Source organism: Lepidochelys kempii, chromosome 15, assembly GCF_965140285.1.
Source record: "Lepidochelys kempii isolate rLepKem1 chromosome 15, rLepKem1.hap1, whole genome shotgun sequence".
Lineage (NCBI taxonomy): Eukaryota > Metazoa > Chordata > Testudines > Cheloniidae > Lepidochelys > Lepidochelys kempii.
Genome location: NC_136394.1, coordinates 13,322,594 through 13,336,168, shown reverse-complemented (window position 1 = coordinate 13,336,168; position 13,575 = coordinate 13,322,594). Strand labels below are relative to the sequence as shown.

Genomic DNA, 13,575 nt, shown 5'->3' with positions numbered 1-13,575 from the left:
TTAAAGCACAGTTGAATTCGCTATACTCTGCAAGACCAAAACATTCCCTAACAATATTGGGCTCTATTGTGTCATTACCAGGTCCCTCAGAACAACAGGAATTAGAGTGTATGTCAGACCAGTGTGGGGAGAACATCCCCAAATGAAACAAGGTTATGGTGAAAAATTAAAATTTCATTTCATGGCAAGCAAGTGAGCTTTATTTTCCCACAGTCTACAAATACTGAGCAAAACATGCCTTCATCCAAAAACTAGCCATGAGGTGCATATAATTTAGAAGGTAAACTAGCACTTCTGCAAAGAGCAAAAAGACCTTTCACATCCCAAAGTTACTTTACGGGGGAAACCATCAGGTCCAGACATGCTCTCCCAGGTGTTTGGGCTGAAATATAGGAAGGGAAAAAGCAACCAACTTTTTGTCTCTCTGAAAATATGAGTTGTGCCATACCTTCCCAAAAGTGTTTGCATGATTTGAGATCTCTATTAAAAAAATTCAAAGGGAATTACTTAGTGATCCCTTTGCTTCTTGCCTATTTGACTGCCTCTCAGTCTCTGTGAAGTCCCATATCTCTGGCTTTCTTGTCACTCACCTGAATTTAAAATTTTCTGTAAGAATAGGATCCCATCTGTGGGATAGATGCCTGCTCAGAGGTCCATATGGCTCAGGAACATAGTTAATCCCTGACTGCACTATAAAATGGAGTCATATTGCGAATGACTCCCCTGGCATGGTTGAAGTTGTATTGCACATGGGACCATTCTCCACCCTTTTAATTGACTTCCTAGCCCTAGCAAATACGTTTCAAAATGGCCTTCCATGGTCTAGCTCCGCCCTCCCTTTCTGATCTCTTGTCTATCTACCAACTTCATTCCTCAGGTTTGGCTCTTCTATCTGTCCTTTTTTCACTGTCCTCTGGGATTGCTTATGTCACTTGTGCTGCCCCGTTGATCCAGCATTCTCTCCCCTTCCCCTCCATGCCACTTAAAATCTTCCCATTTTTCGTAGTTTTCAATTTACTATCTCTCTATAAAATATTTTGTGTGACCGTGATTACATATTTCAGAGTAACAGCCGTGTTAGTCTGTATTCGCAAGAACATAAGAACACTGGTAGAGTGAAATGTACAGCATTGTGGATCCCCGTCTGAGTACTGAATAGAACAAGTAAACTTAGCATGATGTACGGCAGGGGTAGTCAATTATTTCTTGTCAAGGTCCAGATTTCTTGGTCCAAGTATTGTCAAGGTCCAGACTCTAGAGAAACATTTTTCACATGGCAATAACAATAAAGGTAAGAATAAGTAAATAAATAAATAAACAAATAAATAAAAATATTTTGCATAATATACTCAAATGAATGCATTATAGCATCTGGTGGTCTGGATTTGGCCTGCAGTTTGCCAATTGACTACCCCAATGTACGGAGCCTAAATCTCGACCAACGAGGATATTGCCCCCTGAAAAACAACTTCAACAGGCAACCTGTCTGTTTACTGAGCCAGGATAGCCAAAGGTCTTTGCAGGCAAGTTATCTCAGTGTAGCCCATTGTGACCACACACCACACAGAGACTCCACCGTTGTTAGTGGGAATAAACCAGGCATCTACAGCACTAAAAACATAGGTTTCTACTATCGGAACTAAAGGAAAGCTCCATAAGCTGTGATATAGAAGTGGTTGAATAGTTCTGGGAGGCCAGTCACTAGGTGGAGTGGTGACGACGTACACTGGATGAGTCTACTACATCAGCATGAGAAACTCTGCAACTGGACATTTTCAGGCACTGACACTGAGAGGAACTGGTATTGATGCTGATTCCCAAAGCTGTGTCTCCTGAAGCATTATGGTGCTATTTCATGTTGACTTTCCTCCTCACTGTCTGAGGTATCCTCTTTACTCTCTCCTGGTAGATGTGAAAGCTCAGTGTGAGGCACTTCCTTCCTCCAGCCTGGAGTCTTACCCTCAGAGCTCCATTGTGGTTACCCTAGAAGACATGGACCTCTGGGTGCAGTTTCATCAAGTAGGAACTGAGATGATCATCACCAAGTCTGGCAGGTAAGGAAGGCCAGAAAGCAGCATATGCCCTCTCCCTGCAAACTGCATTCCAGAGCTTTCCTACGATGTCACTTTTGGAAAGGCCACTCTTCGGTTGCTTTTTAAGCCGATTATATTGTTACCCTTCTCCTTCCCTTTCCCAGTTCCTTGCAGAACAAGTGCAGCATCAGGGTTTACTGAAGGCTCATAAACTCTGAATTAGGAATATCATCCAGGTCACTGAGCATCTGGTGCCAGTGGTTAATTTTTTAATGAAAGAGGTGCTGGGGCTCAAGCAATTTTTTATTTTTATAACTGATGCGACAAGCCCAGAGATGCCAGGGGTATGAACTGCCAAGCCTAGAGGTGCCAGGGCTCAGCCCTGAAAAACGGCCTGGTGCCCTGAAAAACCCCTTTCGGTAGCTCCTGTAGGTAGCAGTTTCAGCGTTCCCTCCCCGTTGCTGTGAAACTGGCACACAAGGATTGCGTATTAGATCCCACTTGCCTCATGAGCACATATTGATGCTGCATTGCAGGCAAATCATTTGAATATAATAGACAAAAAGCTAATCTGGGGCTCGTTGATAGACTAAAGATTTGGGATGTTCTTGATGGCCAGCTTGGGGACTTGGCACTCAAGATGGACACTGCAAAGGAAGATGAGAGCTGAATGTATGGCATTCGTTCTGTGACTGTGAACAAGAACAAGGCAAGGAAAAGACAGGATCTGGGGCCCGGGCTGCTCTTAAATTGAAATCCTGCACGCCCTGGAGTGCATGATACATTCTGGAGCTTACAGCTAGAGTATGTGGAATTTTAATTCATTGTGCAAGGAGAAGCCAGCAGAGAGGGTGCCAGAGCCTCTGAGACCTGACACAGGATCTTCAGTGGGTAGGGAGAGCTGGGAGACAAGTCCTTACAGCCTAGGGGCTAAAGACTCTTTCAGGGTCACAAAGAGGAATGGAGGTGGTGGGGACTTGCTAGGAGAGAGCTAGATAGATTTTCAAATGGGTGCCACCTACACAGAACTGTTTCTAAGCTGTTTTCCATCTCTGCTACAGTTGCACCAGGACTAGAAACAGTGTAAGCCTGAAACCTGGGCTACACTAACTTGTTCTTAAATTTCCCACTGCTACATTATGGGGGTTGTAACAGTAGGAGCACTAGAATAGACAGGCCACCTGCAACTGCTGGCCTTTTAACCACTGTGTCATCTAGACCTGCTCGGAGCTGGATTAGACAATAGGCTGGTAAAAATGCTCACAGCTCCACTAGTGCTGTTCTCACCAGCAGTTTACCTGACAGAGAGCAACCAAGACCTAATACCTGACTGGACCATTAAAGGAAACCCAAATAGTTTTTATAATGTCGAATTTATTTCTTCTTCAGACGAATGTTTCCGCAGTGCAAAGTCAAAGTCACTGGCTTGATCCCTTATGCTAAGTACCTCATGCTGGTGGATTTTGTGCCGATGGACAACTTCAGGTACAAGGTAAATACTTTTAAAAAGTTATTCTGTCTGCTCTTTCTGCTTAGTGAAATCAACCCCTCTGCAGTGTAAAGCCTAGGCACCACTGAAGCCATCATACATCTTAAATGGGGCTTGTGTCCTGGCCCCCTGCACAGGACAAATCCATCTGTATGCTCCAAGCACTAGTTGCTCACCAGCCCGGGTTAGGAATAAATGACCCACAGAGCACTGCACATTAGATGGTCTCTGGAGGATTTATGCTCCTCTTTGAATCAGCCACCATTTGTCAGCACTGCAGCTAGATTCAGCTAGCTGCTAGAAAAATAACCTTTTTTTTAAATTTGTAAACTCTGCAAATTTCATTTTGAATCACAGACACAATAACCATGCAGCTGTTAGTTACTTAATGTTTGCAAAGTGCTTTGAAGGTAGGAGAGAGAGAGCGAGCAACTGGGGCCTAAACTTGGACACTGACATGGGAGCATTATATAGTGCCTCTGTGACAGCAGTCAGTCACGCTCCAGTGTCAGAGATCTCCACAGCAGTGGTCCCCAAACTGTGGGGTGCACCCCCATAGGAGGCATATTCCAGCAACATTCAGCGGGGTACACGGCGAGGCCCATGCCCAACCCCCATGGGGGGCAGGGAGGGAGTGCCACCAAGCCCCACTCCGCCCCAGCCGCGGCTCTGTTCAGGCCCCACCTGCAGCTGTAGCTCCGCTCTGCCCCCAGCCTAGCCCTCATTCCCTCTCTGCCCCCAGGCCAGCTCTTCCCTCGTCCCCAGTTCATAGAATCATAGAATATCCGGGTTGGAAGGGACCTCAGGAGGTCATCTAGTCCAACCCCCTGCTCAAAGCAGGACCAATCCCCAATTTTTGCCCCAGATCCCTAAATGGCCCCCTCAAGGATTGAACTCACAACCCTGGGTTTAGCAGGCCAACGCTCAAACCACTGAGCTATGCCACCCACCCACGCCCGCCAGCTCTGCCTTCAGCCCAAGTTCCTCTGCTGAGGAAGCCTTGGCTGTGCAATAATGGAGGCGAGATGCGGACAGACTCCATTACTGGTGGGGGGGGCATGACAGGAAAAGTTTGGACACCGCTGCTCCGCAGCCTTAAGCATTGAAGCAAAGGCGCTGGAGTCATGGTTGCTTTGATACGGAATTTCCTGCTTTGCCTTCCCCAGTGGAATAAGGATCAGTGGGAAGTCGCTGGAAAAGCAGAGCCACAGCTCCCCTGCCGTACATACATCCATCCAGACTCTCCAGCTCCCGGCAGCCACTGGATGAAAGAACCTGTCTCCTTCCAAAAGCTGAAGCTCACCAACAATACCCTGGATCAACATGGACACGTAAGATGGGAGCTGGGTTTGTCTCTGCTCCCTGGAACTTGTTATCTCGGCATTTGCGGGAAGGGGGATTCGGTTCCAAATAGAATGTCGGTGTCATGAGAGATTACGTGATTTGGAAACTTACGTGAAAACTCCCTTTGCACACATGGGAAATGGGCAGTATGACATCTCTGTGGGAGGGTTTGTGCTGCAAGGCCAGGGTATCTGTAGGCAGTACAGACTCTTCAGCCTACTGACTGTAGCCCCATAGGTTTGGTGGCTCTTGATGACTCAAAGCATTGACTCAGGATATGGTAGCAGGTCAAGTGGAGGAAAGCTAAAACTTCTTTCCTTCCACACTCTGTTACCCCCACTGCAAGTCCACGAGGTTTATTGCCCTAGTCGTGCAACTAGAAGATGGAGGCACCCTACTCAGAATGTGCAATATTCCCCCTTTCACCAGCTTCCAGAGATGGGCTCGGTTTATGCTGCCACATGCTGGAATATCCGAGGAGACCCCAGTTCCTGGGTTCCCTCAGAAAACATCCATGACTAAAGACCGATGGAGCTTGAATGATCACAGAGAAGACTTGGTCACTGTTGAGGGGTGGTTGGCAACTACAGAATATGGTAATAGCGAGCCTACTGAGCCAAGCTGCAAATGGAATTCTTCCTCTCTCCCTCTCCACCAGATCATCCTTCACTCCATGCACCGCTACAAGCCTCGCTTCCACATCGTTCAGGCAGACGACCTGTTCAGTGCCCGCTGGAGCATCTTCCAGATGTTCAGCTTCCCTGAGACTGTCTTCACCTCTGTCACTGCCTACCAAAATGAACAGGTAGAGTGTAGCAGACCAGCCTTCCGCTCCCTCGGAAATACCCTGTCCCTAACATCAGAACCTGCTCCCAAGCGAAAAGATCCTCCATTGCCCTTTGTGGCCCATAAGTACCCCTGTCACCCCTTGTCACCTGTGCACCTCCTGTAGAGAAATCTCTATCAGCTGGAGATGGAGGGACATTTCTCCAGCAATTTGAGTACAGTATTGCATGGATCTCTAGCGCTGGTGTTTTAGTACTTTGCAGACTCTGAATTTATTGTATCTGACGACTTAAAGTGGGGCCTTTATTGCTGCTTAAATTGAATTTGAAATTGAAATTAAATTTTAAATTAATGTGGAGAGAAAAGATAAACCAGTGGGTAGGCACTCATCTGGCACCTGGGAGATCCAGATTCAGTTGCCTGCTCTGCCACAGACTTCCTGTGTGAACTTGCCCAAGTCACTTATTCTCTCCACACTTGAGTTCCCCTTCTGTAAAGCGGGTTGTTGTGAGGATAAATACAGGAAAGCTGCGAGGCACTCAGATGGAGACCACAGGATAGATATTTATCCATAGAGCAGCTGTTAGTGCCAGGGATTTTGCTTCAGAGTGGTACAAAACAAACATGGCACCATGGGCAGCTGCGCATTCTAATACTGGATCTCATGTCTACTTGTAGATCACAAAACTCAAGATTGACAACAACCCATTTGCTAAGGGATTCCGGGAACATGGGAAGAACACTCGAAGGTAGACACTCTCCTGACCGAATAGAGCAGTGTGTCTCAAACTTTTGTATTGGTGACCCCTTTCACAGAAGCAAGCCTCTAAGTGAGACCCACCCCCTTATAAATTAAAAACATTTTTTTTAAATATTTAACACTGTTATAAATGGTGGAGGTGAAGCAGGGTTTGGGGTGGAGGCTGACAGCTTGTGACCCCCCCATGTAATAACCCCGTAACCCCCAGTTTGAGAACACTTGAAATAGAGGATCAGCTGTAGATCACTGCCCCTGTTTGGTGTCAGCTTAACTCTAAGATATAGGTTCCTCCCATCCTCCTCCTTCCCCCCAGTTACTGTGAAGAGAAAGTTGGATGCCACCTCCAGGGAGGACTTCTGTCAGGCCTGAGGGCAGTGCTTGAGATAACAGGAAAACTTAAGAGCAAATGAAAGCGGATAGAAGAAAGGAGTGAAACTATGGATGTTTAGAATCAAAACTTTTCATGAAAATATTTACAATTTTTTTTTCATGCCTGGAAAATGCCTTGAGTTTTGGAGAAATCATAGAATCATAGAATATCAGGGTTGGAAGGGACCCCAGAAGGTCATCTAGTCCAACCCCCTGCTCGAAGCAGGACCAATTCCCAGTTAAATCATCCCAGCCAGGGCTTTGTCAAGCCTGACCTTAAAAACTTCTAAGGAAGGAGATTCTACCACCTCCCTAGGTAACGCATTCCAGTGTTTCACCACCCTCTTAGTGAAAAAGTTTTTCCTAATATCCAATCTAAACCTCCCCCACTGCAACTTGAGCCCATTACTCCTCGTTCTGTCATCTGCTACCATTGAGAACAGTCTAGAGCCATCCTCTTTGGAACCCCCTTTCAGGTAGTTGAAAGCAGCTATCAAATCCCCCCTCATTCTTCTCTTCTGCAGGCTAAACAATCCCAGCTCCCTCAGCCTCTCCTCATAACTCATGTGTTCCAGTCCCCTAATCATTTTTGTTGCCCTTCGCTGGACTCTCTCCAATTTATCCACATCCTTCTTGAAGTATGGGGCCCAAAACTGGACACAGTACTCCAGATGAGGCCTCACCAATGTCAAATAGAGGGGAATGATCACGTCCCTCGATCTGCTCGCTATGCCCCTACTTATACATCCCAAAATGTCATTGGCCTTCTTGGCAACAAGGGCACACTGCTGACTCATATCCAGCTTCTCGTCCACTGTCACCCCTAGGTCCTTTTCCGCAGAACTGCTGCCTAGCCATTCGGTCCCTAGTCTGGTCAAAACTGGTCAAATGGTCAAAACTGATTTTCATCCAAAGAATATTTTGAAAATTTCAAGATTGTTTTTCACCGAATAGGACCATTTTTGAGTTAAATTGGGTCCACGTTCCCTCAGAAATGATCCCACTTTCAAACAAAAGCCCCACAACATTTTATGATATGTATGTATGATGTTGGACCGTTTTCACAAAATCACTGTTCAAACCTCCAATGCTGAGGTTTTCCAGTGTCACAGAGCATTTTGTAAAACTCATAATCCATTCACTGATTAGTCCTAGTGCCTGAATCCTGGTGGGGTAATTCAGTCTTTCTCCCTGATCCCTATTCTCTAGTGGCAGCCAGCATGACTAATTGCACCTCATTGGACACATACATTCCCAAGAAGTCAACACCACTGTTGTGTTGGTGCACTGCCAGCCAATGTGCAGCTTCAAAAACATGGGAGACGTCAACCACTACCCTCTCTTTTTGCAGATGTTGACGGGTACTTGGCCTTTCTGCTTCCCCCAGCATAATAGGGTTTTGTGTCTGCTCCAGAGTCCCCAGCACAGGGACCTGGGTAGGAAGGTTGCGTATGAACTGCCTCCAGACATTGTTCTTTTTGCAGGGACGGGCGAGCCAAAGGCCAGAAACTTAGTCCAGCCAAAGCCCAGAAGAGGAAGCAGCCAGAAGAAACAGAATCTGGTGCTGAGGAATCTGGTAATATTGGCAACAACAAGCCTGGGGAGGCGCTCACCATCAGGGACCATGCCAAGGGGAGGAAAAGAGGCATTAACACAGCTCTGCTAAAGCTTCTTTCTGCACAGGGCCATGTTCGCCAGCAGGCCTGTGAATCCTGGGCCTGAAGGGCAGGGATTTTAGAGGACACTGCAGGTCTTTTTGAGTAGAAAAGAAACGGAATGTTAACTCTCACACCTTAATTCATGAGCAAAGGGGCAGGAATATGTGGTAGTTGGGGGTATAGCCTGAAGGAGTAAGGGTCAAGTACATGGTGGCAGCTGGGATGTGGGGTCCTGGGCATCAAGGGAGAACAGGCAGAGCAGCATGGGAGAGGTAGGTGAGGAATGAGGCAGGTGGATGGGTGGTGGAGGCAGGAGCAGCAAAGGGGACCTCAGAAAAGCTACTGTAGGTTGCAGCATTGCCAGTGGGTGTAAGGAGGAGCTGCAGCTATGTGCTGGCCAGGCACAGTGGAAGGGCAGGACGCTGACTGGTGACAGGGATGGAGAGCCAACTACATTGGCTTTTTGATCTAAGCAATTTCTGACATGCCACTACAGGGTTCAGACTCAGGATAGGGACATAAAATTGTAGTCTGTTGGGCTGATCTGGCTCTTCATTAACTGCCACAAAATGGGGCAGGGGTGTGAAGCAGGAAGACGGACCCCCATTCGAAGGAGGAATCTTTGTACTCATGTGGGAAAGAACTGGAAGGCATCTAGCATACAGCACGGGGAGTTCCTGTTAGGATTCGTATGCTGCTGTTTATAGGTTGCTTTTCAGAGAGAAATATGTAAGAAAACATTTGTAATACACAATAACTACCTTCTTTCACTCCAGTCAGTTGCAGAAGAGTCTCCCAGGGGATGTGGAGAAAGCCCCATTGCTGGAAACCTTTACAGTTAGACTGGACAATGGACTAGAAAATCTCCTGTAGGGAACAACCTGGCATTGACAGGAGATGGACAGTGTCACAGGGTGACACTGGCCTTGCAGAGGCCAGTGCACCTGTGACTGGTCAACTGACTCCCAGTTGGGCTTAAAAGAGGGCAGCTGGGTCCTGAAGTGAGGAGATTGGTGGTTGAGAGCTGTCCGAGACCTGGAGAGCACAGTCAGAAACAGGAGGGACGGGTGAGAGCTGCCTGAGGCTTAGACAGAGACAGGGAGCACTGGCAAGAGTTGCTTGGGCCAGAGCTAGAGGAGCCCTGTGAGAGAGAGCTGAGTTGTGAGGAGAACTGGAGCAGAACTGCTGGGAACCCCTGACCAGCGGAAGGCTTGGACAGTGACCCCTACACAAAAGGGGAAGCTCCAGCTTGGTCAGGGAAGGCCAAACCCGGGACGTGCCCTGAGCAAGCATAGGACTCATAGGCAAGGAAGCTTGGGGAGTGGGAATGCTGCAGGGAGCCCTTGATATGAGGACATCCATAACAAGGGGTTGGTCCTGGAGAGACCTTTTCTAAACAGGAGAAGGAGAGTGGAACACTGTGAGGAGCTTGCTCGCAGGAGACCTGACTTGGGGGCTGTGATAGATGCAGGTATCTGGTTGCTCTCAGGCAGATGACCTGGAGAGCGGTGCCCTGTGGCAGGGGCAAAAGGAACTGGGCACACAATGCTGCTGTTGACTCTGGGTGAGGGACCTGGAGATGTGTTTCCTGAAGAGAGGAATGGGAAAATGGTTCCACCTTTATATCTTTACTGTGGGTTTGCTGAGAATGGTCTTACTGCAAGGTTTGGGGGGAACTAGTGCACTGGTGTACAGGAATAAATTATGCACGGAAGCAGGCTTTGAACTGGGCTCTGAGGGTCTGTGTTCTTTTCGTGGGCAAACAGAAGGAGAAACTGAGGCAGTTGTGCATGTTGTGCTGCAGCCAGCCTCAGGAGGGCTTTCAGAGCAAGGGTCTTCCTATGATAGACACATTGGCTTAAAACAGGGATGCTTGAAATGTTCATAGTGTGGACCATATTGCAGAGATTGTCTGGTAAACCCCTCCCCTCCCACTTATGATTGCACAAGCCGCTTCCCTTCCCACTGATGATCTAATAACACTGCTATGGCAGCTACAGCTGTGGGAAGAGGGATATTAGGGATATATAGAGGGTCTTTGTAGCCGCCTTTTAGTGCAGTTTAGAGAGGCAGAGGAGCCAGCCAGCCAGCACCATGTGACCAGCAACAGCTTGGGAGGCTCTAACCCCTTATGGGTCTTTTCAATCTCTGATTTCCAGCTGAATCCCTACTCTGCCTGTAACGGTCTCCAGAATCTCACACTGAGAATGAGAGATTAGAAAAACACTCGCCCTTTGTTTCTGATTAATGGAACATAGGAAGATTCCTCCTAATTATTAGACATTTTAGACTATTTACAAACGCCTTAACCCTCCGACCTCCCGTTCTGTCTGGGGGACCTCCACCTGCATCTAACTGCAAACCCACCATTACTGAGCTCTGGTTTCTCTCTTCCCCCTCTCTCCTTTTTTCTCTTTTTCTTTCCCCTGTTGTGAGTCAGATTTTGTGAAGGATGAGAACGTGGAGGTGAAGGAAGAGAGTAATTCCATTCCTATCAGCAGCGGGTATCCCTTCTGGGTCTCAGAGCAGAATGGCAGCCACTCAATCCCTGCAGCATCACCAGCTCCAGCAGACCGAAGAGAGGCAGCTGCCAGAGAGCAGCAAGTGCCAACACCTTCCTCCTACCAGACATACAGGTGAATCTCACCCCCCAGCTGTTTATCTGTAGTGGTCTGGGTCTGGGTCTGGGTCTGGGTCTGGGTCTGGGTCTGGGTCCGGGTCCTCCCCATACTTACTGGAAAGGACTGGCTTGTCCCTTTTGCAGCCTGACTCCTTATGGGATATTTATCCATGAGAGAGACCCAGTGCTTCCTGATAGAGAGAGGTAGGGGCAGAGTGACAGGAAGAGGGCACAGGGATGGAGGTAGGTAGATAAGCAGGAGGGCAAATACAGAAACAGGTAAGTTTAATAAATGCACTTGTTTCAGAAGGATAGCTGATGTTTAAAACTTAATGGGGAGGCAGCTGCCCCATGTTGTTGGCTTCCCCCACTTCCCTGGATCAAGCTTTGAACCACAAACTGTTGGTTAATTCAAGAATGTTAAGCCGGGGTAGGTTTGACTCATTCCTCTTCTCTCTACCTTCTGGGCTCAGGTTCCACGACAATGGGGATACACAGCAGGCGCCCGCTCGTGACATCCTCGCTTTAAATGAATTCCGGGCCAGATCCCACCGAGTGGATATAGCTACGGTGCCCGAGCAAGATGCCAAACAGCTGTCAGAAGGTTTCACCAACCTGCCTACACTCCCCCCTCCACTACCCACTCCACAGGACTATACTGGGATGGTCAACATGGCTGTAGACTCTGCTGGGAAACCAGGGGCCCGAGGTCCAATGTACAATCCATATGGCACCGAGCAAGGCCTAGGCCAATGGATGGTACCTTCCCACAGCCAGTACAGGGCAATGAGCTATTCTCCCTTCTCCACAGATTATAATACTCAAGGGGCTTCGGGGCATGCCCATGGGAGCATGGCAGACTGGAGCCAGTACCCGTTGTTCCCCTATGCCTGCTGGTGAAGGGGAGGATTCTTCCCAATGAAAGAACTCAAAGAACATTGTAAGGAAAACCAGTTTAAAATTTGCTCTGGGATTGTCACCTTGTGGCCCTGCCTACAGTAGGCAAAGAGGTGTTGCAACAAATCGTAGGCTGGGACACGTTTAATCTCGCAGCATCCGTTCAACAACTTGTGCCCCCACTCAACAGCCATCCCAGATGTTTTTCAAGTGCTGGTTGTACTGGTTGGTTGCAACTCCTGCATTAGTTCGGGTCTGTCTGAATCAATGTATTCTACAATGCTGTCTCCAAAGTGTGGATGGGAAGTCACAAGCATTGCAGCTGCACTGGTTCAGCCAGCTTCCTAACTCTCTCCTACAATGCATTTGTATCTTGCGTTTGGAAATTACCCAAAAGCCCCTGCTCCCAGAAGAATGCTAGCCAGGGGACAGGGGACATATGCCTAAGGTGTCACAGAATGTACCACAGGTGGACTCACCAAAACAGTTCAGCCATAAGCATAGTGGCTGTGTGGATGCAGACATCATTGCAAGGACATGCCAGACAACCAACCTGTCAATGGCCCTGCAGTGGTTTCTTCACTTAGTGTGGACAACCCCATTAACTAACCGTAGAAAGGACAGCCACAGTCATGGCCCTTTCCCTAATGCTACGTAATGGAGAAGATGCAGCAATGCGTGTGCTCCTGAAGCAGAGCTGGAAGGGTCACACAGGCAGATCCGAGTTCATTGCACACAAGAGAACAACTGCAAGTGTCTGTGTTTGTCTCCATGTGTCGTTACACCGGCTCCCTTAGCCTTACTCAGTTTGCACCTGTTAACCTAATGTTTTCTCGTTGTCCTTTTTGTGGCTATTTTCAGTTGAGCTGTTGGCGTTTGGGAGGTGCCGTGGGAATTTTTGGAAGGGTCTGATATTGACCGAAACAGGGCCATGTATGCCAGAGCTCGCTCTGTTACGCTGACCTCTCCCTTGAGGGAAGGTGTTTTTCACTGTAAATCTCAAATGTCCCCCACCTTTGCTTCTCCCACAGCTCCAGAGAAGTGGCCTGTTCACTTGTAGTTACTGTCCTACTCCCAGTAATCTGTGAAATGGTCCTGATGAGGCACAAGCTTTAATCACGCTGGCTCTTCTGATTGGACATTTGCTTTTAGAAAAAATGTTCCAAATATAAGTTGCCTCATGCGTTTATTGTTCTGAACAGTCAGTGCCCGGCTACAGTTTCCACACTCTCCAACTATGCCATTGTGCTGCTGCTGTTTTGGAACCCCCTCTAGGAATGTACTCAGTGCAGTCGGGCAGGAGAGCAGCTGCCCTCCCTTACCTATGTGGTCCCTTCCTCTGGAAGAGCTATTCCATTACATTAGCCGCTGTAAATGGCTCGTCGCTTTGGAATTAAGGTCCTTGCATTTTACTCTGGTTTTTATTTTCTTATTTCGTTGAGTGGAGCAGCATCCCGGTGGGCCCCAGTGCAGAACCACAACTGGATAGGAGTCCCATTTGGGAGGGGCTCTCTCTTTTTCCTGTGGTGATAAACATGATTCTAGACTGACTGACATTATTTAAGACAATGTTTTCTTGTAACACTTTAAATAAACTACAGTTTAGTATGTATCGGTCA

At 47.9% G+C, this 13,575-nt stretch overlaps 2 protein-coding genes across 4 annotated transcripts in view; both read left to right on the top strand.

Moving 5' to 3' along the window:
• Positions 1-1,998, top strand: part of LOC140898613 (T-box transcription factor TBX6) — a 24,244-nt gene extending 22,246 nt beyond the window's left edge. For both annotated transcript variants that reach the window (XM_073312667.1, XM_073312670.1), the window contains exon 7: positions 1,910-1,998. The gene's annotated coding sequence lies outside the window, so the exon portion shown is untranslated. The remainder of the gene's footprint in view (positions 1-1,909) is intronic.
• Positions 1,915-13,575, top strand: LOC140898612 (T-box-containing protein TBX6L). 2 transcript variants are annotated; one of them, XM_073312666.2, is made up of 8 exons: positions 1,915-2,054; positions 3,423-3,525; positions 4,689-4,853; positions 5,525-5,671; positions 6,331-6,401; positions 8,266-8,357; positions 10,880-11,075; positions 11,533-13,575. In XM_073312666.2, exons 1-8 carry the CDS (start codon positions 1,993-1,995, stop codon positions 11,957-11,959), a joined length of 1,263 nt encoding a protein of 420 aa, XP_073168767.2. In that variant the 5' UTR covers positions 1,915-1,992; the 3' UTR covers positions 11,960-13,575. The 2 variants fall into 2 exon arrangements, with proteins under 2 accessions (XP_073168767.2, XP_073168766.2); XM_073312665.2 differs by having other exon boundaries at positions 8,248-8,357.